This window comes from Sinohyriopsis cumingii, unplaced genomic scaffold, assembly GCF_028554795.1.
Source record: "Sinohyriopsis cumingii isolate HCF-2022 unplaced genomic scaffold, ASM2855479v2 utg001437l, whole genome shotgun sequence".
In the NCBI taxonomy this organism is placed as follows: Eukaryota; Metazoa; Mollusca; class Bivalvia; order Unionida; family Unionidae; genus Sinohyriopsis; species Sinohyriopsis cumingii.
In genome coordinates this window covers 575,339-603,150 of record NW_028315999.1, presented here as the reverse complement: position 1 = coordinate 603,150, position 27,812 = coordinate 575,339, and the positions used below count along the sequence as shown (strand labels likewise).

At 33.6% G+C, this 27,812-nt stretch overlaps 1 protein-coding gene across 1 annotated transcript; it reads right to left on the bottom strand.

The window, feature by feature from the left end:
* On the bottom strand, nt 1–27,610 carry LOC149772491 (uncharacterized). Its single transcript, XM_089947701.1, has 8 exons — nt 27,595–27,610; nt 13,825–14,043; nt 12,183–12,343; nt 10,474–10,680; nt 8,951–9,132; nt 7,047–7,221; nt 747–6,274; nt 1–358 (listed from the first exon to the last, which is right to left on the bottom strand). The coding sequence occupies exons 2-7, from the start codon at nt 14,031–14,033 to the stop codon at nt 750–752; spliced, it is 6,459 nt and encodes a 2,152-aa protein (XP_089803827.1). The 5' UTR covers nt 14,034–14,043; nt 27,595–27,610; the 3' UTR covers nt 1–358; nt 747–749.
* Nucleotides 27,611–27,812: the final 202 nt, after the last annotated feature.

Here is a 27,812-nt window from a genome sequence, read left to right as displayed (position 1 = left end):
ACATCTCCAAAACGTCGATTCATCTATGTATGCTTGTTATTTCTAAACATAAAGCTAATACAAAAGCCATTTCAGCTGAACATTAAGCAATCTGTCCTTTTAGGTAAGTTTGTTTTAAGCATGTTTAGAATCATTTATAACAGCTAGGACAATGCAGTTATAACAGATAATCACTGTGATGCAGTGGAGTTGATATTGCGCAAATCATTTCAATTAACGAAATACAGCTCTTCCAGATAAATATGTATCACATCATTCTATCCTCTTCCATGCCAAAGTTCAGAGCGAAATGTCATAGAGAACTTGAAAACTTCTTTCGAAGTCTTGCAATCATTGCTCCTATCATGTCAGGTCCATCCTGCAAAGATCAAGTTAATAAAAATAAGTATAGTTTTATAAATTATAAAAGACTATAATAATTTGCAAAACAAACTATGAAAATGCAAAATATTTTATGCATATATAGGATAGTGTTAATAAATACCTAACCAACTTAATATCTAATGATAAACTTAATTAGTTTCTGAAAAAGATTATAGCGCAACATACAATAATGAATTTGGCAATGTTGTGCTAAAACTAATACCTATAAACAATATAATGAAAAATTCACATCGTATCAGATGGTCTTCAATACTTTGATTAGAGGTATTTAGATGTCTTGTCAGAAAGTTTACAGTTACCAGATTGCCAAGAGTTTTTATCTTAGTGCCTGTCAAACGTTCCGTAAAACTATTTTCACTTACACATCAAAGTCTGGTGACGACACCATCAGTTTCTGTTGGAACACTTAAGACTGTATATTTGGGTCCATTTTGCTCTGACACTTGTTCTGTGTTTGTTGTTTGCTGTTTGACGTGTGACACATATTCCGATTCCGATTCAAGAATCTTCTTGATATCCATGTTTCCCAGCAGGAACTCTGCAAGAACTCTAATTGTTGTATTTGGGGATATTGTTAAAGCTGTGGGAACCCTGCATTTGAATATATCAGAGAGAATATTTGTGAAATGAATTGCCGCCAGCGAATCTATGCCGCCATCTGAGAGCACTGTATTTGGTTGAAGATCTGACAAGTCTACGTTTGAAACTTTTGATACCACCACACAAACAATATCTGTCACAACCTTGAGTTTTTCTAGCTGTTCAGCTTTCCAAAACAGTTGCCAATCTATCAATGGAGCTTCATCCGTCTCTGTGGTCTCCTCAGAAATTGTAAAATTCTTGCTTCGCAAAATTGGCTCAATTTTGTATGCAAGTCTATTTACGCCAGCCTTTCGATGGTCGAGGGCAATGAGATCCCAGCTTACCTTCGTGTACACCACATGAGGCAGATTCTGCATTAGAGCATGCACAAAGCATTCTCTAATCTGCTCTTCATCGAGACGTAGGTATCCTTTTGATTCAAAATTTTTCGCGAACTGATCCCCAGCTGCCATGCCAACAACCAATCCACCCCAAGCGATGCTTTGTCCCGGAAGACCTTTCTTACGTCTGTAGATAGCTAATGTATCCAGGAAGGTATTTGCAGCACCATAGTTGCTATCACCACCTGCTCCTAGCACACCGGCTATAGATGAATGAAGTACAAAGTAGTTCAAAGGAAGATTCATCGAAAGAAGATGAAGGTTCCAAGATCCGGCGACTTTTGGAAGCATAACTGTCTCAAAATTCTTGTCCGTTAGGTTCAGAAACAATGTACTGTCAATGACTCCAGCTCCTTGAAATATTCCCTTCACTGGATGCGTCGGAAATAGAACATTTAGTTCCCCAAGAGCCTGTCTTAAAGATTTCATGTCGGATACGTCGGCTTTAAGACAAATAATTTTGCAACCTGTGTTTTCCTCGAGCTCCTTTATCAGGCTTTGCTTTTGCATCAAATTTCCTCTCCTTGAAAAAGTGGCTATCACACCTGCACCCATCTCGGCAATAAGTTTCAAAAGAACCCAACCAAGTCCAGTCAATCCGCCTACAACTATGTAGGAAGACATTTTGTCAAAAAGTTGGGATTTTTCTAATTCCAATTTTAACAAGCCTTTGGTAGACTTCATTTCAATAACTGGGTCTTGTGCTGAATGCTGTATGGAAAGTTTGCACGTCTTCTGTTTTTTCCCATCTTGAAGCCACGTGATCACTTTAGGTACAATGTGAAGTAGATTTTCATTGCTGAATATGTTATTCCATTTCAGATAGGTGCATTTGGTATTAGTCTGAAGCTCTATCACATCTTTAAGAGTTTCACGCACATGGTTTCCTATGCAAATGAGGTGTCTGCATTTTTTTAAGTGTGATATAAAGGTCTGCTCGTGTTCCGGTTTTAGAACATCCAGGAGAACGGCTGTTGTTGTCATGTCGAGATTATGGTTTTGCATGTCAGGATGACTGAAATCAAAATGTTCAATACTGCGCCCACTATACCTAAGAAGACTCAACATAAATGCGACTTTGGTATCATTGTGAGTTGTAAAGGCCACTGTTTTCTGATGCTTTGGAAGATGTTGAACAAGCGTCCACGCTTGAACTGCAAGAATCAGCATGCCTGGAAAATAATTTGGAACTTCATCTTTTTTTGCCACACACGATATCGGGACAGTCACAACTGACCCTATATTCATCGGGTAACAGACGACGACATTTGCATTGCCATGATAATTATCGTTATCTGGAATGATCTCTGACTGACAACGACGGAAGAATTTTCCAATGAATGAAGACTTACGTATGTCAGCATATTGAATGTATCCAGTGATCTCTAGTGACACAACTTGGCGATCCTCTTTGCTGAAAATATCAAAATCAGAACCGCTTTTACCACCAGAAGTGGAATATTTATCTTCCACATCTTGAAGATAAATTGTGTCTACTTCAACATTGACCCACCCAGATATAGGCTGAACTGGGATGTGTTTTTTAGGAATTAGATAAAGATCCAGACAATTATTCCGATTGCGTGTTTGCAGAAGAACCTGCTCAACTGATCTATACAATGTTGTCAGTGTCTTTTTTTGTTTTTCAGTGGTAGGAGCGCACTGAAGCTGAGGTACAAACAGTTTAGCTTTATGTAGGATCATCTCTAAAGGAAAGGTCTTGAAATACTCTGTGGATTGAGATAAAAGACTTTGCAGAAGTGCATCGTTCTCTGTCCAGGAGACTATGTCAAGCAGATATACATTCATGTATATCATCTCTCTAAGAAAACACCTTATCAGGCCCCACATCTCTGACCCATAAATGCTAATGGGCATTGTCATTGAGTCTACATGTCCTTGTGAGTTTTCTGTAATGACAAAGATTGGTGGCTGTTGTGGTAGATCTTTTACAACCTTAACGATTTCTTTGAAGATAAGACAGTTTCTTTTCATTTTAGCGACTATGTGCATACCATCTCGTGTTTCATCTTCTTGGCTGGAAGAACCTGGCATAAAAATGATTTTTGAAACCTCATTCATTCCACCCCATTTATCTATGGCTGTTTTCAGAAGAATATCAGAAAATTTGGTGTCCATCGACTTTGCCTGGATTGATGCAATGCTTGCAAGGTCTGAAATGATGATGTCTTTGGTCACATTGTCACCCTGCACGAAAATGATGTTTCCCACACCATTAGTTTTCCAAGCTTCGGTATGATGATGATACAGATTTGTTGTCATTACATATTTTAGTTCCCTTGGTATGAGAATGTCCTGTAATTTTCCAAAGACAGTGAAGTTTTCCACTTCAACCAGAGGATATCCGTCTTTGTCTAGAAGATAAATATTGGAATGATGCTCGATCACCGTTTCTGATACGATGGTGTCGGTCATGCGTAGGTATGAAAAGAGTACTTGATCACGTGGAGATTTCATTACCCTCAACCTACCAATTCCTATTGGAAAGACTTGTATGGCTTCGGGTCTTGATGTGTTTATCTCATTTAAAGCAAACGCACTTGTTTGCAGCATGCAATCTAGTATGACTGGGTGAAGGTGCGTTTTAGATAGTGTTGACATAATGCTGCTGGTGACGTTTAGCTTTGCTAAACATTCACCAGGTTTTGCCCAACATTCTTCCAACAATGCAAAATTTTCTCCATAGGTGAATCCAAATTCTCTCAGTTTTCTGTAGCAATCGTCTTTAGTAAGGCGAAATGCAAATTTGGATTTTATATCCAAAATATCCAGCCGGTTGTAGAACGCCTCAGGACGAATTTGCACCTGCCCTAAGGCTCGAATTTTCCCATGACTTATTGCTTCAAAATGACAAGAACTGTCTCCAAGAGGATTTGAACGTTTTTCAACTGATATAAATACTTCTGTAGTAGATGATGTACTTACTGGAAGAACTTTGATAAACTCCAATTCCACTTCTAAATCTTGCACTGGTTTATCAAAGTGACATTTGCCTACTTCAAATCCAACATCTGCATACATTGCACCAGGAACTATTACATTTCCTCTAACAAAATGTTCAAAAACAAATGAAGCTTCTTGTCCATCAATCTTTATTTTATATTGCTGATTTATATTTTCCACTTTTTGCTGCTTTATGTATAAGTGAGATGTTTCACTTTTCTGAGAGGTAGTAACCGTAAAACCACCTGGAGGCATCGCAACTTTCCCTGCAAAATGGTATTGCGGGATATCTGTTAGGCGGTTTGTCCTTTGAGAGACACATTCCCACTGCGGATTTAATCCTGCTACGAAAAGATCAACCAGCGTTTGTCTCCAAGATATTGTATCATCTTTTGCCTTCATTGATGGAAGACATAACGTCTGGTGCTTAGGTAAGATATGTTTCAGATGTGGCGCCAAAACTGGTCGTGGCCCGATTTCTAAAAATATTGTTGTGCAATTTTCATCTGCTGATGTTTGTATAGCCTTGGAAAACTGTACTTTTTCTCTAATATTTCGTCCCCAATAAGAAGCCTTGGTAAATTCTTCATTTTTGACATAATCTCCGGTAACGGTAGATACTACTGGTATTGATGGCCTACTTCCATGAATCATTGAAATAGATTCTAAGAAGTTTACTTTTGCATTTTCTACATGACAGCTATGATATGCGCAAGAGGTTTCCAATTCTTTCACCACCACAGTGTTTCCATTTTTCTGAAGGAGTGCCACTTCTCGTTTAATTGCTTCAATGCATTTAGTGTTCCCTGATACTGTAGCTGATACTGGGCTGTTGTGTACGGCTATGGCAACATTGTTTGCTTGGCACATATTTTCTAGACTGGTAATGTCTAATCCACTGACAACCATCATTTTGCCACTGGTTACTTTAGAAAGGTGAAATGATCGTTTGTAGATTATCTCTACGGCTGTCTCCAAGCTGATCGCACCACAGGCATACGCTGCAGCTACTTCTCCTACCGACTGACCAATGATACACTCTGCTACAACACCAAAGGATTTCCACATCTCAAATAGGCACACCTGACAAGTGAAAATGGAGATATGACCAATCAAAGGGTCGGTCATAATTTCGTTGCTCATCATCTTTTCCACAATTGACCACCCAGTATGCAATTTTAAAAGCCTGTCGATTTCATAGAGAGTAGAGGCAAAAGCTCCTTTCTTTGAAAGCTCAGAGCACATTCCTGGCCATACGGTACCTACACCGCAAAAAACAAATACAACCTTCTTTTTCAATTTCTTTTCCGAGTCTTTACTGCTTGTGGCATTGAAGAGTTTGCATTTTTCGGTCAAATCAGTTTGATCTCTAGCAACAAATCCAGCCCTCACAGGAAAGTGCTCTCGCTTGCACATGGATGTAAAGGAAAGTGAGTGTAGGTCATACCTTTCTACATGTAACCTTTCAAGCATTTTGCTGACATTATCATGCAATCCGTCTAAGGTGATGCCTGTTATCAAAACTATGACCGGTTCATTCTTTATTACCCCTGGTAATTTGTCGGTAGGTTTCTGTTCGATGTAATCACAAACAATTGCATGAGCATTCGTTCCACCAAAGCCAAAGCTATTTACGCATGCCACTTTCGGTTTTTCTCCCGGAGATGACCATTCGACAGGTTCTGTTGGAACAATCAACCTATTCTTTTCTAAATTGTTCTTCAGATTCAAACCTTCCTCTTTGACATGCAGGGATGGAACAATAATTGCCTTTTTCATCATAAGAAGAACCTTGATCAGTCCTGCAACACCAGCAGCAGATTCTAAATGCCCGATGTTTGACTTAACAGAACCAATGTATTTTCTTGGCGATGATGAATCATCATTGAAAAATATTCCAAGTGAATTGGCCTCTACTGGATCCCCAACAGATGTGCCTGTACCTGCAATATATATGATTCTCATTTTTGACAATATATTTAACTTTTCAATTGCATACACATAAAAAGAGAGAAAGCCAACCTGAAGCTTTCGTCCTTATTCTAAGGACTTCGTCAGCAGACTTATGTCATCTCTACTGTCTGTCATAATTCTCGCTGAAATCGCTTGAATAAACTTTCTGTGGAGATGAACTCATCTTAACATGAAGCAGACATTTGCCAATCATACTCTATAAAGCCATTTCTATGATTTTCGCTTTTCACAAACATACTGATCCAGTTCGTTTGTTGCAAGCTGATTCACAAACCTCCGTATATATATATATATATATATATATATATATATATATATATATATATATATATATATATATATATATATATATATAATCATCTATCGACAGACTGTTGCCTATTCGAGATTCAAATGAGTCACTGGATGATCTTGTACAAAGAACCTTTTTATCTGCTATGCAAATATCTCCATCAAAGAGATACAGTTTGATTCTGAAGAAAATACATGATCATGAGTTTTGGCGATGTGCCTCCTATGTAGAATTTATAAATGTGAATCTTAGACTGTGAAAATGATGTACTATATATACATCCATAAATTTAAAGCAAAATATTATTTTATATATATATATATATATATATATATATATATATATATATATATATATATATATATATATATATATATATATATATATATATATATATATATAAACATAACTGAACAATAATGAAAGTAACAAAACAATCGATTTCTCACCGTGCGCTTCAATAACTTGTACAGAAGATGCCGACACATTGTATTCTGGGTAAATACGATGAAGAAGGGCCAACTGCTGCTCTCCTGATGGTGCTGTGATAGGCGTTGCCATATGGCCATCTTGATTGACACAGGTCCCTATAAGTCCCCATATTTTATTTCCATCTCTTATAGCCTTAAGAGAAAATATATTTATATAAAGTGCAAAGTTAAGGGTTCGTGTCGCTAGAAAGTAATTTGTCCATGATTTTGCTCTACAATGTTTGTTACAACATCCACTGATTACAGATCATATGAAAGAAGATCAGGGAAGTTACTGGCACTATACAGTATATTTGTTGAGTCCAGGTTGCAAGCATAACTTATTGTATCTTTAGAACAGATCTTATCAATCCATGTACACTAGTTATGACATTGTTTTATATACATATAAAAAGAATTATACTGATGACACTTATACTGAAACCATCCAAAAATGCTTACTTCGATTACACTAGCTCAGATTTAATTCATGATGCAGAGATCATTCTGCTAAAGTAGTTTATAAGGTTCCCATTAATCTGATACAGATTTAAAATAAACGTATTACCAATGTTGTCCTATTTTGGTGCATATTAACTATTATCTAGGACAAATAAGGAAGGATACAATGTATCCTTCTAATAATTCATTGCTTAAACTGGGAGTCATCAAGCTTTATTTCCTTTTTCAAAGATAAGGAAGCAAAAAAAAAGAAAAGAAAAAAACAAAAGAAGATAAAGTAGATGTACACGAGATGAGTCGTTTAGAAGCTTCCCTTTGAGAATTCTCATATGAGAGCGTAATGTTAATGATATAGTATATCGGTCATACAAGTCAATATCGAAAGGGGAATTTCCTACCCAGGAGATGCTGAATATATTCCTCGTCTTATATATTATGAAGAAAGACATCTCGACGATTGTCCAATTTATTTATATGTCCAACATATCTTTGTCGCTCAATTCTTTGACAGCAATGTATGCATTATTACATATGTCGAAGATCAACTGCAGTCTTTTGCAGTCTTTACAAACTTTCATCGTATTAATTGTATCGGAATGTTTACAAGGGATGTAAATCTCTTGCTGTATTTGGAGTTTGCCATTAAATTGAGGGCTTTATATAAGTAGGATATTGCTTAGTCTTTTGCAGGACATGTTAGTAAGGTACAAGTCTGTAATGTGCTCGTTTTCATATTTATGAATAATATGCTTTATTGTTTCCATTTCATTTTCCTGGAAATATTTTGCTTCTAACAAAACTTGCAATAAATTCAATATAGTATATTCATGCAAAAAGTTAGATGTATAGGAAATATAAAACGAACAATCCTTAGCAAAATACAAATGATACTTTCTCACAAAAATGAAATTTAGTTTTATGAATAAGGAAGCATGGGGACAAAGAGGTTGACAATAAATATAAGAGGAAAGAAATACCCCTGTATGATCTTTAGACATAACATAAAGTCAGAATGAACTAAAATAAGTTGCAATCTAAATCTAAATGCATTAAAATACAATTGGATATTTCTGATGTTTTTATATAGGCAGAGAAAACAGGTCTTGTAGCTGAAATTCTAAATTATCCTTGACAATCTACTGAGGCTCATATACGAGTAATACTAGCGCCTTTTCCAGATACTTGTATGTGAAGGTTGACCATAACAATCATACGTCTGGTGGTTATATCGAAAGTTTAGTTGTCAGAGATTATATCATATGTTGATAATTGTCCGATTATACAATATCGAAAGGCTAATCGGTATGCCAATCTTTGTCTCTGTGCTTTATCTGAAAATATATGTTTTCTGTATGTTTTCTGCAGTTTCATATCATTGATTCCAGAATAGAGAACTGAATTAAACCTATATTCGATCTTACATCATGTACTCGCTTAAGAAGAACTATTCCACAACCCTCTCCTCTCGTGTAACCATCAGCCTTCGAAGAGAATGAATGACATTGTCCACTGGGTGACATCATTCTTGCGTTTGCTAAGGTTACAAATACTCTTGGATCTAGGAGAAGGTTCACTCCACCGCAAATCGCCATTGAGCAATCTCCTGTTAAACAAATAAATGTGTAATCATGTCAAGATTTATCGCAAATTATAAAAACCCTTGAACTATTTTTTTATAAGTTATGTAAAATTGGTTGTTGTTGTTGTGATTTGGATTTTTAACGTAGCTTTAACAATTTTTCAGTCATATCGCTACGATGTCTGCAATGTGGCAGTTTATAGTGATGTCTAGCACTGTGGCATCATGCCGCAGACATGTAGCATGATGTCCCACCCAGTCACATTATGCTGACACCGGGCCGACCAGTCCTAACACTAACCTCTTAATGCTGAGCGCCAAGCGAGGCAGCTGTAAGTACCGTTTTTGTAAGTCTTTGGCATGACTCGGCCGGGGATCGAACCCACGACCTCCCGCATACGTAAGATTAGTATACAAAAGTTACATCATTAATCTTCAAAATTAACTATATTTTACTGTAAATTAATCTTCTAGAAACCAATGAACTGAGGCATTTTTCAATGTAATTTGCTTGAGGAATATTAATACTCACCAAGATAACCATTTGTGCTATATTAATAAACAACAAGAATACAGATTGATTTTTTGTGCACAAATTTTAAACAGGAGATCGTGAAAATCAATCATATAGTTGTACTTCAAGATTTTAGATTTAAAACATAAATGCACATTTAAAAAGTATCCAGTGGAACATTTATCTCTAAACAGGTGATGAATAGGATTAATGTGAAGTGCAGTTGAGCAGCAAGTTCACTCGCATCAATGATGAGAGAGAGAAAAGTCCCATCCTCTACTCTAAATCATATCGAACACTCGAACAACCATAATTTTTCAACCTAGTGGCTAAGATCCATCAGAAAGTTTAAACCATTTAACACTTTGCAGACCGGACAACAACTGTGAATCTCTCTTAGGGAATGAGAGGTACTCAATCATGTTTCATCAAACGTTCATGCAGAGTCTTATTTGATCAGTGACATACAATAAATATATTGACATACTGACAGCGACAATGTCAACTCTTGAATATGTGTAAACTAATTAGGAAAAATGGGGAACACTGTTAAAAGTTTGGATGTAACACCTATCGCTTGACTCGAATACCTTTCATCTCGTATTTTTATTACATGTGTAAAGTATAGTACTGCATTTTGGAGAAGACAATGTATCGGGAAGGTCCTATCAAATGATATTTAAAGTAAATCATTATATAAAGTAACACAATACATTGACGAAAACTGGAGTAACATTCACAAGGTAGCATTTGCCATGGGTATAAATTTAACAACCATTTAAATTAACATCGAGGCATGAAACAAACGTTTACTTATCTAGGTAAAATCAAGTCAGAATAACGTACAGTACCTGCTCTAAGTGCTAGAGAACCTTGGTGTATGGCCACAAGGCTTGAAGAACAAGCGGTATCTATTGTCATCGAGGGGCCGAGTAAGTTATAAATATAAGACACTCTTGCACTGAGGATACTAAGGCTAAGTCCAGTGACCATGTAACTACTTTCTTCACTATCTACATCTTGTAAAATCGCATATTTGAAGTCGTCGTTCATCGCTCCTGCAAATATAAATGTTTGAAACATTATTCATTATTGGCTATTTTGTTCATATTTACCAGCTCATTCTGCTATATATTACTGTAACAAAATTATATGCGCTCGTTTAACTTCTGGAAAAACAAACACCTTTGTTTAATCATGCAGCACATGTGTGTCAATGCAACCAATTAGGGCGTATTGCAGTTAGTTATGAATATTTCGATAAACCCAAATTCTTTATTTAAAACTTTTCTCCTAAATTAAATTTTGATTTCTGATTTAATATTCCAAATGTTTGTCACGTGTATACTATAAATTATAAAACTATTCTGAATATATGTGCATGCCAAAACAATATACTAATTACAGTTTTATATTTTAATTTCAATTAGTAGTAAAATTAGTGAACTTTTTAAGATGTTATCATATAATTAACTGAAATAAAATTGAAAAAATCAAGATGACTTTAGTTTCCATCATAACAAAGTGACCATTCTTGCACAACATTACAAGCAGTTACATGAGGGAAATGAGATTGTGACAATTACTCACTTTCTTTTGTTTGCTGTTAATGTGGTATGAAGGATATTGAAAAGGCTGAGAGAGAGAGAGAGAGAGAGAGAGAGCTGCTTCCAAGTGGAATCTTCTATGTAATTCCATATAACGATTTCAAATACATTTTTCATCTAGATGTAATATACTTTGCAAAACATGTGGAATGAAAAATGTGCAAATACTTTTATACACGTATGAGTGTAACTGTATACATATATACATGGGGGCCTTAGTTCTTTGTGGGTGCTGATGTGAATGAATATGTACTAATAAGTTCTAGAAAACCCAATTTGTTATTTAAAATGATTATTTTCATACAGAAAAAACTATAAAGATGTTTTTTGTATTGCCGACCTCACAATGATTGATGAATACCTAGTGAAGGGTGAACCTAAAGCGCAGTGCATACCATGTCAGTGTCTACTGACAAAGAAACAAATTATTATCCAATGTGTTAACTTCCACACTGCAGAATATCCGTTCTAATGTGAACAATTTATGTCTACTGACAGTAAACCACATTCTTGCCAAGTGTGTCCACTTCCACACTGGGTGAGACATGTTTGTATGTATGTTTGTGTGTGTCTACACATTACAAAACTCTATAATGATATACTTCCAGAGATTATCGTGTACTTTGTGTGGGAATGTTTGCTCATAAAATTTTATACAACAAATATTTAACTGATCTGCTAAAAATTTTATACGTGATACTTTTTATATTTCATCTTATATGCCTTTGAATAAATTTTACCAACTTCTCCTGTTATCTGTTAGTAAATTTCACATTTATGTGGAAGCTTCACCTTCATTCAATTTGTTTGGAATTATTTTACATTCTTTAGACTGTTGCTTTTATCCAGAATCAGATAGTCAAGATTATACTGGCATGCCATTAAATTATAATGCATACATGCATAAAGCACCTTTAACTAAAGCTATGTTTAAATATTTGAAGTAGATTTACCAATATATACTCCCGTGTTTGTGCCATTGAGTTCTTTTCTCGTGATTCCTGCATCTTCTAGTGCCATATGCACACAGTCTAGTACAAACCGTTGTTGCGGATCGACCCATTTCGCTTCTTGATCTGTTATTCCAAATACTTTATTTTCCCATTGTGAAAATCTTTATTAATCAAACGAAATGAAAATGACAGACAAATGAGCATATAAATTACTTCTAACTTAATTATATCACCAACACATACCATTCTGACACAATCTATTTCAATCACCAATGTGCCATACATATTTGTGGAAGTCAAACTTTTTGGGCGTCTATATTGCAATGAACAATAGAGAAAATAAGGCAAGGTAAATACTGTTCAATGCTTTCAAAAGGAATGGAAAAGAACTGTCACAACTGGCTGTTCTTATCAAACACTATGCACGTCCTCTCCATGAAAATATATGATAACAAGTAATATGATTAACCATATATGTGTAATTATTGGAATAAACATTGCTAGCTTAGTCATCATCTGATTTCTCTCAAAATGCCACTCTTTAAAAAGTATCTCAAGAAATGTAAATGAAATGATTTATACTAGTGCATTTGATGAAAGAATCGTATCGGAAAGATAGAATGTGACAAATACTCTAAAATGTTAGTTTATATTTAAAAACCAGTTTTGGTGATGACCTGCAGAAGTTTGTCAAAGAAACCAGAGAAACATAGCAATACAGAACATCAAATCCATCCACTTTTTTCTACAACTACATCCAATTGTATAGAAGATAACAAAATCCATACTCTCAGTGATATTAAAGAAATAAGTATGTTTTCTAAAATAAAAAAAAATATTCAAAGGAAACAAAACCTAAAATCTAATTCCTGAACATCAATTACATTTCAACATATTAAGTTTCAATTTTTTAAATACTTTTTCCTTTCTATAGGTTTCTTTGCAAATCTTTTGAAACTGTCTAAATACATGTATAACACATCCTGAAAAGCTAAGGTAACCGTTGACACATGTAACCGTTGACACAAAACAACAAAGTCGTAAACTCAGTAGTAGTAATTTCAATCTTTCATTCAGATTTTATTTTTCAAAACTTCATCATTTTAACCTTAATAAGCTGATGTCACTTGACATAAAATAGTCAGAAGAAAAAAAAAACACAAAAGAAAACGTATTACATATAACCATCACCCGTTTCGTTAGATAATAAAAAATTCAGAAAGATTATAGAGGTAAACTCTTATTGATTGGATTTTGATCAATCAACGATTTAACATATTTCTCTTTTCATATTGGCTGATAGGAAATGCAATGGCAAGAGTTCACTCATTGCTGGACTAACGGTGGAGTGCTGTCCTGGCGGCTACCAATATGTCCCGGCTTTATGATAATGTGCTGCAATAACAATCTTGTAAGCTTTATAAATAATGCAATTTACAAATACTAACACAACCGAAAATACATGCCACTACACTATCGTTTCGTGTCACTACCAATCTGTTATACAGGTTAGTCCATAACGGTCGCTAAGTGTTTGCACATGACCATCATTGTTACTATTAGAAATAGTATTATTTTGTTCCTGACATGTATGTATACATTACACAGATATAAAGACAGATTAGAATTGAGTGAAAATTACCTTTCAATGAGACCCGCTTTATACGGTTGTCTGAAATTAGGGTCATTTGGCTCAGTGATGAAATATGAATCAAATCCAGGGCGTTGTTTTCTTATTTCCGTAATATGATTTTCACCCTTTCGGAGAAGCTCCCAAAATTCTTCCTTGTTATTTGCGCCAGGAAATCGGCAGCCTATGCCGATAATGGCTACTGCCTTGTCTTTATCCATTATGTTACATCTGAAAATAGAGCAAGACACAGGCGGTCACTATAATTAATGCACAATTAATAAAAAATAAAGTACAATATCATTTCAACTAAAACCTTTTGACTTAAAGGCACAGTAGTGCAGCTGAGAGTGAATTTCAAATGACCATATTGTGGTATTTATGTATATTAATTGATTCAATACTGTGTTAAAGTGTTAAAGGCAAGTTTTGAATAATATTAAGTATATAGAGTTTCTCATTATGAAATACGGGCATTTCTTCATACATAGCATAACAAATCCACCGTCTCCATCTTGAAACTCGCATTCGGCATTATTTGTCAGATCCTTGGAAAAACGCAACCATGTTACCAGACCGCACAACATGCCAATAACAGTTGAGAAAGATATTCTTCTGTTTCTGGTCCATTTTTTTATTAATATTAACTTTGAGAGGAAACGTTTAAATTTACTTATAACTACTTTTTATAATTACATTTACATAATTAATGTTGTACGATAATTTCCAGATCATAAAAAATGTGGAGACAGACAGGCTGAGGGATCGTTTCCTATAGATTTTTCAGTTATATCCCAGCCTTGTCTTCTATGTGTTGGAGCCAGGTTCAAGGCATAGTGGTGTTTATCACCCAACCCCAGACATAGTTTGTATGTAACATGTAGGGATATGCCTCCAGATCTGAAAATGGTGTGTTGTGAGAGTTAACACTGCATATCACTTCTGCTTGTAATGAATATATAGCCTTTTGTGTGGAATTCGTAATGTCTGTTAATGGGTTGTGCATATTATGCTAAAGAGGGTATTTAATGTAAGCAATTTGATGACCAAATGAGACATATGAATTGGCTATTTCTTTGCAAACACTAAAATGAATTTTAAAATTATCATCCATCCAAACACACATACATATGCAAATGATAAGAACTGATCCTAATCTAGTACATTCTTTTCATTAACCAGTTTCAATGTAGGTACTGCACGATGCTAAATAAATCTACGCTGACAACGACAGAATAACAAGCTTCTTTATTGTATAAATATCTTCATATGTAATCAGGGATTTATATTTGATCCAATTGCAGTAGTTTCTAACGTTTTGAAATGCTCAAAAAATAATGTTACAAATCCATGGTCTTAAACCATGCATCATAAAAAATCAAAAACAAAGAAGTCTGTTAAAATTAAACAAATATTTCTTTGCCTAAACTACAAAGTAAACTTGTTAAAAAAAAGTTACAGTACTGTGAATTAAATCCCAGATAGTCCTAAAAATTATATCACAATTCGAAATGTTTAGAGTATTCCAGATGAGTTTCAATGGTGTCCCGAATGAATCCCAATATATTGCGCTGATATGCCAGTAGATTTGAATAATGTTGATAAGCTAATAGTCTTGATGTATTACACTGATATAATCCAAAAAACATCTTTAAATGAATTCACAATAATTCAAACATAGTCAGATAGTCCAACGTTTATGAGCACCTTATAATTCCAATGAGTAATTGAAATAAATAAATCATCTCAAAAATGACTGAACACAACTAAATGACTGTCTCCACTACAGATGTTTAAGACAGGAATAATACTTCTGTTATTCACTAATACAAAAGACTAGGGCATAATTTCTATACCAGGATGACGGTCAAATGTTCAATTCCAAAACATTCAACTTGTCATCAAGTTCGGATTCTTTAACAGTCAACCAATCGGACATCATATCAGCCAACATTTCCGAGGGGGAACCCCAAAACCTGAACTTAGATTCCATCAAATGCATCAACAGTATTACATTTTACACCTTGAAAGGTCAAAAGGCCACAAAAACATGTTTACTAAATGAAATTACATCATTCCAAAGTAGCCTTTCCCCAATGGATAAAATTAGTTATTTAATACGTTGTCTACTAAATGAACTACATTCTATGCTTTAAAAATTAATGTACATTATGGGTATCCATAACAGTACTTGTAACTTTCCATCTTAAATAAAGTGTACTTAATATCATTTACAGTCGTGATGGAACTCTTAGTGCTTTTATCAAAATAAAAAGCTAGTACAATTTTAATCCCATACTGATCCATGTTTATTTTACAACGGAACCTGGTTACCTAACATGAATATAAGTGCTTCTTTCTATTTGGTTTTTATTCATATTCTTTTACATTTTAGAACATTCAAATTCGGGATGAGCCTGACCTTGCCTTGGCCAGTATGTATAGATGACATATTCTAGTCCTTCACGATGACTTTTATCTGGCGAGCACCAATAGTCATGCTGCCTATAGGCATTTCATACTATTGCATCATAGGTGGCTGTTGTCCGGACAGAGACCTGTAGTTCCCTCTTGCTGTGCCTGGTGGAAATGGGACACATATTGTGATTCTTTTTGACAGTAGACTGGCTTCATACCCGCTTGGCTCGCATGAACATTGACTCTGACACTTCTTGTGTATAAGAATTTGTATAAGAATGAATTCAAGTGCCTTCATTCTTTGTTTCGTTTTTACTGCTTCATAAAATAATGCTTTCATTCAGATTTGTAAACACTATTCTATTTCTGGCCTCTAAATAACGTTATCAACAAAGTCAGAAATAATCATATAGAAAGAAAGTTTTCATTAATTGCATATACTGTTATATTTTCATTTCTTTTCGACTGCTGTTATTTACATAATATTATGTAGGGTATAACCTGTCAGAGCAGACAATTCATAATGTACATAGCTAATGCAAAAATCAAAAGATCTTCTTCACCAAAATTTAAGTTAATGGCTGTTCTTGAGGATCCAGGTTTCTACTGTTTGTTCCTATGATCATCCTCCTTGAGTTCTCTCATCCATCCCATAACCTGAGTGTCCCCAAGTAGAGAGATAAGACCTTTCTGCATAATCTCCCTGATGGGGGATGCTTTCTTCTCCTTGCATGGAAAGAAGGATCATCTGCCATATTTCTTGTTGTAGCATTGATGATACCTGTTTTAACGAGAATAGTAGTTACTTGACTTGTGTGATGAATATCTCCATGCCAACCCATATTAAGTTTTCACCCAATATTAGAACAATGTTCTTTCAATATTCTACGTTATTTTACATTTCAAATAGATTTCTTCTCACCGACTACAAATGTGTACCTACAAGACTGGGTGATGTATGAACATGAATAAGATACATATTAACAGAAATCAGAAGGTAATGATTGTGAAATGCAACTTGTTTTTCATAAAATGATATATCATTGTACCGTTGCAATTGTTTACATTTATATTAATATAATGACGGAGATCTCACCAAAACATTTTCGATGCTGCTGGCAGTCTTGCAAACCAAAAATGGTTTGTGATGTCTTTGAAACATCGTAACAAAATCACATATTACTTTTGTTTGGAAACCTTTAACAGAAGGCAGATAAAATAAAGTAAAAAGTGCATGAACAGCAATTCTCAAAACTGATATAGTCTTCAAATTTCAAACGTTTTATCACAGGAATAATTGCCATTCTATAAACAAATGTTTTGCTCAGTTTACCAATTGCCTGCAATAGTTGATCCTAAAGTGGTCAACAAAAAGTCAGATAGTTACTTCATTTCTACAGGATTAGAGAGGCTGAACATTTTTTACATCCCATGTTCTCTAACTTTTTATTCCAATTTAAACCGGTGTGGTACGTGGACATGTGAGTCCAAATAATTATCTTCTTCAGTCACATCAAACATGTAGCTCAGTATATACGATGTAACCTAAGCTGGGTCCAAATAATTAACTGAAGTCGTACCAAATATTTTGTGCATTATGGTAGCAAATCTGATTTTTATTTACATTTATAGAACTACAGCTTTAAAAAAGCTAATGAAATATCAATGGCAGCCTTCAGCCCAATATGCTCTGGTAGCTGGGCACCATAACATCCTTTCGTATCATGACTAGAGATCCCTTCATGATTAATTTAATCAATGTTGATTAATGAATTTACCATAGTAAAAGTCACACAATTCATGTATATACATTTACGCACTTTAAATCAAATATAAGTTGTTTTAAAATTTAACACTAATTTTCTTTAACCAAAGTATATTTAACCCTGTTTGTTGAATTCTCTCCATCTGAACATTCATCAAGAAACTTCCAGATGAAAATTTTCTATCGCTATGGAATTTTGCAATGGTGGCCATGTACTAGACTTGGGTCAAGAAAAGAACACATTTAATCCGGATTGTACTGGATCACACCATTAGGTTCATTTCGTCCAACACTGACTAGATTCTTTAACATTGATTTTACCGTACGCATTTTTGTCAGGGTGTCTATATATTGACCTTGTAAAGGAGTATGTATGTATAAGAATTCAAATAAAGTAACTAATTGCCACTTAAAGGTATGCAGAATCAAATTCTAAAACCAAAAATGACACCCATTACTGATATAGTGCGTGTTTAAAGATTTCATGACCCTATGACTTTTACTACAGCAGCTGAAAGATGTTGAATAATTTTAGCATTCATCCTAAGCATGAGAGATGAAACATTTACAGAATCAGTTTTACAATCAGATGTAGAAAACCCCATGAACAATTCAAAACCAAAATATATTATTTGCTCTACACATTTTCGCGCACATATAACTATACAGCCTAGATTGTTAAGCTTTTGTACAAGCAATGCACTTGTCCCATTGTTCCAAGGTCGTTACAAAAAACACCGAAATACACATGTATTTTCATGTTCTTGGTGTTTACATCGGTGTACACACATGAATTATTTTTTGGTTTTGTTTGAATAGTAATACGAAGCAAAATAAAATATGACTGAAGCGATTTTGATAAGTATTTACTTTATTCCAAGTTATAGCATTCGACAGTCGGTCGTACTGGATTGGACACGTATCATACATAGCTGATTATTTCGTTCCGAAACGGAGGTGCTATGATAAAGACTCCTCTTCTGGAACGGAGGTTATCTCCGGAATGGACGTGTAGGTAAATCGGTTTAATTCAAATTTATTTCTCAAAAGCTGTAGCATTAAAAATGAAAGTAAATATATAATATAATATCGGCGAATACTTTTGATTCTTTTCACTTTTATTTTGTGTATGTATTACTACGTTTCTCTGTTTATCATATATGTCGAATGAAGTACGACTGAGTGACGCCATTACATGAATTTATCTATAAAATAGGAAAAGATTAAGCTCTAAATAATTCATATCAAAATCACATAAATTATATTTTGTTTTGTTTTATATTATTGTCCAAGCAAAAACAAGTTATAATTTTTGTGTGTTCACCGATAAATACACAGAACATGTAAATACATGTGTATTTCAGTGTCTATTTCGTTTTTCAATGTGTTTTGGTGTTTCTATTAACCCCTCTAAGGTGTGTGTCTGTGTGTGTGAGACGGGGAGAGGGAAGAACATACATATTAAAAACAGTTGCATATATACTTAAGTTATACAACTTAATTTAAAGATCCGGTCTCACGAAGATAATGTACATGTATACAAATGACCTTTATGATAATGCTTTGCACCCCTCACATAAGCACCGAGTGAAATATCGATCGGCCATCATATCGAATTTTGGAATCTTGCAAATCAAATATAATCATTGCCCAATGATAATAATGATAAAAATAAACTTTGAATCAATATAACAAGACATATGACATGTGGAGAACACTTTGTATGTAGACATCGTCCTACCTTGTCAAACAACAACTTCGGCATTTCAGAGTAAAATGACGTTATAACTCCTCCATCAGTGCTCTCCGTCGAACAAACCGGTTCCCAAAACGAATCCTTTATAGGCTCCACTGTGTTTTTCTGACAACTCTTCGACGGCTTCTTTCGGAACGCGACCAAGACGGGCGACTTTCACGTTGTTACCCCTCGTGCGTACTACTTTATATATGGCCATATGACATAATTAATTGTACTATATGTTCTCTACATTTGTTTCTCAGTACTGACCTTTCCACTGTGTTACAATCAACAAAAATCATATGCTAATCTAAAATACCTTCAAAGATGACTTCACGGTGAAGTTCTTGTAAAAGGTTGGCAGTCGGTCTCTCTAAACACCCCAAGATACCTCAGGACACCCCAAGACACCCCAAGACTCTCCAAGAACGCCCCAATATTACATATATTGGCACCAAAAAGCAAAAACAAATACGGACATGGGTATGCACCATACTTTTCTCATTTATTTTGTTATTAATTGTTTATATACAAATTTTAATTTTAAATCGTGCATCAACATTTTTTACAAAGACGTTTAGAATACATGACCAAAGAGTGTTACAAGCTCCACGCGAATGATTTCCCTTGATTTTATGTAGCGGTGAAGGAAAGTCGCTCTGTAATTCCTTTCGATTTTACATCAATGTCGTGCTTGCTATATCAGATGTAATTTACCTTATCTGTCTGATTATACTGGCCATTTAATGATTGGTACAGTCACATAAGACAATTAATTATGAACAATAACTCACAAACCACCATGTCATTTAATTCTCTGTATGAATTACTCTGTTTCAAAAGCAAATCCAGAGGACATACCAAAAATATTAGCCAAATTACAGACTGATTAAAAAAAGAAAAACGATGAAACACACATAACTGGTTTATTTTAGAAGTTATTAATGTTTTCGCAAGCATAGTAATAGAATATAAAAGGTAGACTTTCATCGTTTTACGTTTATTTAAAATAGCAAGTTTCTAGCTGAAATCAGAAAAAAATATATATGAGCTATCGAATTTACATTTGTTTTTACCAAAATAACTTTCCAATGTTTCCATAAAGAAAATATAAAATTAACTTTTTGTAAATCAGGCCATTATCAACACTATCAAACAAAAATGCAAATGTATTGACTATTGAGTTCTCTAGCAAATCGTACTTTTTTCGCATTATATTTACAAAACAAATTGCATAAAGAGCTATTGACGAACAAAACGATAGTGCAACGTATCAAAGAGTTATTGATGAGCAAATCGATAGTATAACGTATCAAAGAGTTGTCGGAAACATTACAAACTAACATCCGATATGTATTGATCCTGTCCTTCTGTACACAGACGATTCTTACAGAACTTACAAGAGCTTTCTGGAACATATTGCTACAGAGCTAGATAGATGTGTTGAGTCCGTGGAAGTAAGAGTGTCTGAAATAATGGAATCTGGAAGTGATGATGAGAAGAGTATAACCAAGCCAACAGAGCCTGTATTCCCCTCGGTTACACGCTATCTTTGCATGAGACATCTGAAGGATAATGTCAGGCACTTCCTTCAAAATAAAGTATGGGTGGAAAAGGGTGAACGAGATATAATAAAGACCCAACTATTTGATACCGGTGTCATCACAGACGCAAATACTACAATAGATTTTGAAAGTCGACCGGAACTTTTGGAAACAGTCATCAATGAACATCATCCAACATTTGCACCAAACTTTATAAATAACTTGAAACCCAAACTACATAAATATTTTTTCAAAAGATAGCTGCAAAAATACTGAACGCATGAATTTGACTAATGACAATGCATTCATCAATAACATTCTAAAACTTTCCGTTGACTGGAAACCACAACACGCACAAGATCTAATACATAAACTTTTCAGCGTGACACAGCTCCATTTCATGGTTGATAGAAGCGTTCTTTACGACAGCGCGAATTATCAGTTAACGAAAAAAGAACATATTTGTCACATACATGACAGCATCTGGAGGTGCAGATCCGAAAAGCAAACCACAGAGATTTTCGGAAACGTCCTCAAGGACATTAAACGTATATAAAAATCAAAGTACATGAAATCACTAAATGGAAAATACACCGTAATTAATAAAGCTATTATTATTATATACTACTAATTATGAAATATATATTGTGTTTTGGAAAGTTAAATGTTATTAAGAATTTACATGTATCTGTAATCGTAGTATTGATTTATTGTATAGAAGATTTCGCTACTAACTTCATGCTCATTAATAATTAAATTAGAAATAATTTTGGAAACTACAGAACATGATATATTGGCATTTAAAGTCAAACATTTAATACTCTGCAATTATTTCATACATTGTTGGAGTCAGCCTGAAATATTGAAATTAGTAAGATGTTTTTACTAATCGTTAATTGATTCAATATTTAATTATTTACATTATGTTCTAAAAATAAAGAAATTCTATAACTGTATGATGGTTGGTAAGCTTGAAGGATATATATATATATATATATATATATATATATATATATATATATATATATATATATATATATACTTTTATATCTAAAACGTATGAATATACAATCATTATCTATGCTAATTGATATGTTCAATTCAGAAATAGATAAATAAAAAAATATTTAAGAACGGAAGACTGACAGAATTAAGAAGGATAACGAATCATTACACTAGCCTATATCGCAAATGCGATGCTGTCTTTTCCCGCATATATTACAAGACAAAACAAGCTAACGAGGCCTGACATGATTATGATATTGTACACAAGGATAAAACGCCATTGTCACAATTAACACATTTCAGTTCATATTGTATCAAAATATATCCGATCGAAATGTCACAATATAAACTGTAATTACTTTAAATTAATCCACAATTTACACACGTGTGGCTCTTTTGTACAAATTTAAAGCGTGTGGTGCATTTAATTTTCAAACCTTTTTATTTTCATTCAAATTAGCGTGCATTGATTAACTTAATAAAAGTTACTTTAATTATAATTAACTGTTTTCATCTTGTTTTTAAATTGCAGACATCAATGAATAACTATGTGATTAGTGGCAATGACCATTAGCAGTGTGCTAATTATTGTTTCTAAAACAAATCTGATTTTTTTATGCAAATTTCTAGTGTGCAGTAAATGTGATTTCTTTTCATTCAGATTAGCGTGCATTCATTAACTTAATAAATGTGACTTTAATTTTAATTAACTGTTGACATTTTTTTCGGCGACTTAGAGATGTGTTGGTATCTTATTTAATTGTAGATGTCAATGAATAATGGCGTAATTAGTGAAAATTAATATCAGTGCTAATTATTATTTTCAATATGCATGAACTGGGGGCGAATTGTCCCTTGAATGGAGTCGAAATGTCTAGGGAATTTTCTTGGGGTCGAAATGTTTTGCTCCCATGTGGTATTGCTACTTATTTATAAATGTTGATGCATATTCACGTTACTGCACCCGAACAGTCTTCATCGAAATGAGTTATTTCCCTTGGCAAATCTTTGACCTCGCTACTTTTTCTGTTAAATAAACACTCGCTAAATATTCACACTTTTTGTTTCTATGTTTGTTTGTGTTGTTGATGAAATTTAAAGTAGGTAACTGATTGAGTCTTGATGTGTTTTTTGACAGTCTTGGGGTGTCCTGGGATGTATTGGGGTGTCTTGTGGTGTCCTATGGTGTCTTGGGGTGTTTAGTGAGACCCGGTTGACTGTCAACAGAGCAGCATGTAACCAGAACACATATTTCACTTCCTGATCATAATCAAGGCCTTATTACTGACTGTGTACTGTCTCCGAAATACACACCCTGAGCTCATATTCTCAAGAATAAACAATTACCTTTAAATCCCTGCCAAACATGCATAAATACAATTCTTCTATCACCACAAAAATGGGAGAAAAATAAAATGTTCTAAAAATAGACTAGAACTACATTCGTTTGGTACTGAACTGGAAGTAATAATTGTGACCCAATTCCATATTTAAATTACAACCACGTGACTCACAACCCATCCCACTAGACGAAGATGGCATAGCCTATGCATGTGGTCACCTGAGATTTCCGTAGCAGCTAGTGATCTATAAGTTTCAATTAAATCGGCCCTCCTCTTATACATACTTTAACAATGAACTTATTGAATCTTCACAAACCCTAGGTTATACGATATGCACTAGTGTGCCTTTAAACGAATTCAACGGCATTAAACAGGACGATATTTTTGACAAATCTTGTAAGAACTCAGAACAAACGGTGCATAAAACAAGAAAGACGAAAAGACAACAGGATATCGTAGAAATGCATAATTGTTGCCAATATATCTAATTTAATTTTAAAATAATATATGTCTATATTCTCCTTAACTCACATCTATTTCTACTCCTTTAAACTTTAAAATCTCAATATATTGTCAGTATAAACTTGCATCATAATTTTGACCTCAATTTGCAATTACATTTACTTATATAGTTCTCAAACTGATTTTTATCTGAATATAAATCATTTATACTAAATAGGCTTGAACCGCAATGATTCAATTTGATTGTGTTGGGCACAGCTTTGTCATAATGGTATATGATGCAATTTTTAAAGTAAAAAAGACTATTTAAAACATGTGATATCTATTAATTATACAGAGTCAATTGACTTTTTTAAACAATAAAGTAAATATGATACGAACGATATTTAGTAGGAAGGTAAATATATCTGAATATTAGTAAACTCATTTGCACGTACATTCCACGGCATTATCAAGCGGTAGTTACATCTGCTTTTAAACATCGATAAATGTTTATGAACAAGTGATTTTCCTGACTTGTTCAGATTAATTTTATACAAATTTAAATTGAAGTCGTGAGGAATAAACATATACAGTTTCGTCAAAGCATATATTGTAAAGTTTTAAATAGAAGCAGGGGCACACAAAAATTGCACAAACAAATCCAAATAACCAAGTCATTGTTATTTTCGCATGGAAGCTGCAAAGGTCTGATAGTATACATATACAATTCTTATCATTTTATTACTTTATCCTGCTGAGAGAATTTAATGTTCTCTTCGGCGTACCAAGCGCACTTTTATCGACAGTGATGAGAATATATATTGGCTATATATTTTAATTAGGAACAAATTTAATATAGAACTCCTGATCAAAGATTACAGAATTAAGAGATATTTCAATCAAGGAGATACATGCAAGGCTGGTGTGATTGTCTATAAAAACGTAAACAACCTGACTCATGAGCATTTAGCTTCAATATCTGACTCTGATCTTCTAACTCTACTAAAGTCAGATAGCTCTCTTGCTCTACATCGATGATGTGGGACTCTTTACCATCAGATAATCGAAATCCCTTTTCAAACGTTATTGTGAAGGGTAATGTTGATATCAAACATATTATTACTACTACTATTACTAGTAGTAGTAGTAGTAGTAGCTGTTGTTGTTAACCAAACCAAGCGTATTAAATAGAGCATGGAAAAATGCTAAACGTGTTGATTTCAGATTACTATATATAAGATTTGTTCAGTAAAATGCAGTCAACACTATATTAACATAATTTTTTTATAGCTCTATATTCAAGAAAATAAAATGTCAAAAGTGTATAGTTTTCAGCAGTTATTAAACTTAAGTTTGTCTAAATACACTAAGCCAGTCTTGGTTATTAGTTTTTTTTAAATACATATTATTCAAACTTTTCGATCTCTAAAATATCATTATACTATCACTTTCAAAACTTGAACAAGAGTAAAATTAACAAACCGAGATATCTATATCACCATCATCTGAAATTTGCAACTTAACTCTTGCTTTCAGAAGGTCATAACAATGTGTCTTCTCTGTTATTTCTTTATGTAAATGCTGAAGAGTTTCCGTTTATGTTTTGATTTATCATTTTTATAAGATGTAAAAGTTGCCTTTACTCAAGAAGATACATCAAATTACCGAATGTTTAGTTGCATTGCACATCCCATTTTATACAAATATATTTTGCGTTGTTCACCAGCAACATTTATTTCTCTTAAAGAATCTTTGTTAATTTCTCTCTCCTTTTTCATGTCGTACTGGATAAATTGAATGTTATAATTAATAATGGTATTGTGCCTTTTAGAAAAAAATAGATCAGTTATTGAGCTTTTGCTTTTGTTTCTATAAGCTAACAAATTTATACCTTCAACAATATCTTTCCTTATGTGTTCATTATTTATTTATTTATTTATTTATTTATTTATTTACTTATTTATTTATCTATTTATTTATTTTGACCCGAGATGAATATAACGATTTCAATCAACATTTAGGTCAAATGAGTATTCCACTATGTTTTAGCAGTGTCTTAGTTTTCTGAGATACAAATTTTCGTTTAGTAAGTAAATGCAGAATCATACAACCATGTTGTTAGCGTTGTCTTGTTGTGCTTATCCCTTTCTACTCCGATATAACTCTATCATATTAACATTACATTTCACAGCATGCTGCGTTAAAAACCTTTTAACAGTACATGCAAAGTTTGATATCCTCCAGCATTTATTGAGTTATTCCATTCTGAATTAGTAGCGTTTATTTTCTCTTAAGTACAAAATTATCATTTTTTGTTTCTTCCCTTACTGTTTTTAATAAGTTTAAGAGAAAAGTATCTTCAGAACAAGTTAAAATTGTATTTCTGGGCAACACACTTGTATGGTTAAACTAATTTGAATATTAAATTGATTCAACCATTATCATGGCCATCATCAACGTATAATAGGTATTTTTATTATTAACTGATGATGATATAATCTACTAATCCGATTTCTAACTGCCAAATACTTCAATCATTTCAAATTATCAAAATAAAACTGTATGTGGTCAAACTCTACAGGTAGGTTTCTTCCTCTTTTACAGAGGTCAAATTTTTGTTTGAAAACTCTTTCATTAGTGGCATGTATATCGAGACTTTCGTTCTTTAATCTTTTACTTTGTGCTTTGTTTGCTTAATTGTATATTTCCGTAAGGTATTGCTTCCATATTAGAATGAGATTAAATATATTTAATGCAAAATAATATTTATAACTGTCCACGATGATGCTCATCGTATTAGTTCATCGTATTAGTATCTCCAATACGCCCACTGCTGCTGCTACTGCTATTACTATTACTGCAAATAATAATTATGATAAAAACAGAAAAGAGCATGCTAGCACATGATGTTAAAGTTCACTCAGTAGGTGATGATAAATATTTGTTTTGGGTTTTATAATAAATATTTGGCATCTTTATACAATGCAACTTTAACCTTGAATAAATGATGACAATGAAATTCAAGTGTACTCGAAAAGTATCACTTAATGAGCAGACATCATATAATAATAGAGTGTTCCCTTTCTCAAAGCTATATTGAAATTGCATCACAGGAAACCTAGTGATATGAACTGTATTCAGTGTGAAGCCGTCTAATCGGATATAAACTGGATAGTTACAGCCATTAGCAGCGAGTCTACGAAAAGCATCATCAAATTACTGGTCTTATTGTCACATCCAGCAAAGCTAAATTTATAAACGGCTACATTCAGCAGATACACCTAAAGATAGAAATATCATATGCGAAATTTCCCTAAGTAATATATATATATATATATATATATATATATATATATATATATATATATATATATATATATATATATATATATATATATATATATATCTCACCGCAAAATCTTCCAGTGTAAAAGTAATGCACATATAAACAGCCATCACATCAACTTTGAAGAGGTGATTTCTAAAAACAGTTACATAACTTTGCAATGATTCAATCTAACTTACCTTGTATCGGGATGCTCCTAGAAGAACTTGTCAGTTCAATAAAAGGAGTGTTGCAATATGTATATATAACGTTCATTATCCAATGAGCAGTGGTTAAATTACGGGGGAGGAGCAATTCCTCGATTAAGGTGGAGTTTAAGTAAAGATTGCATAATCATTGACAACTAGCAATGAAGCGTTATCTTTGCACTTGTCAAGGCAGTTAAGTTCGTCCGTTT

Bases quoted from the DNA above. Each gene is read 5' to 3' on its own strand.
- LOC149772491 (XM_089947701.1), bottom strand. From the start codon at position 14,033: ATGGATAAAGACAAGGCAGTAGCCATTATCGGCATAGGCTGCCGATTT. The intron at 9,133-10,473 runs GTACTGTACGTT...TTTGTTTAACAG, and splicing joins TTCTCTAGCACTTAGAGCAG to GAGATTGCTCAATGGCGATT. The intron at 6,275-7,046 runs GTGAGAAATCGA...TATATATTGCAG, and splicing joins ACAAGTTATTGAAGCGCACG to GTACAGGCACATCTGTTGGG.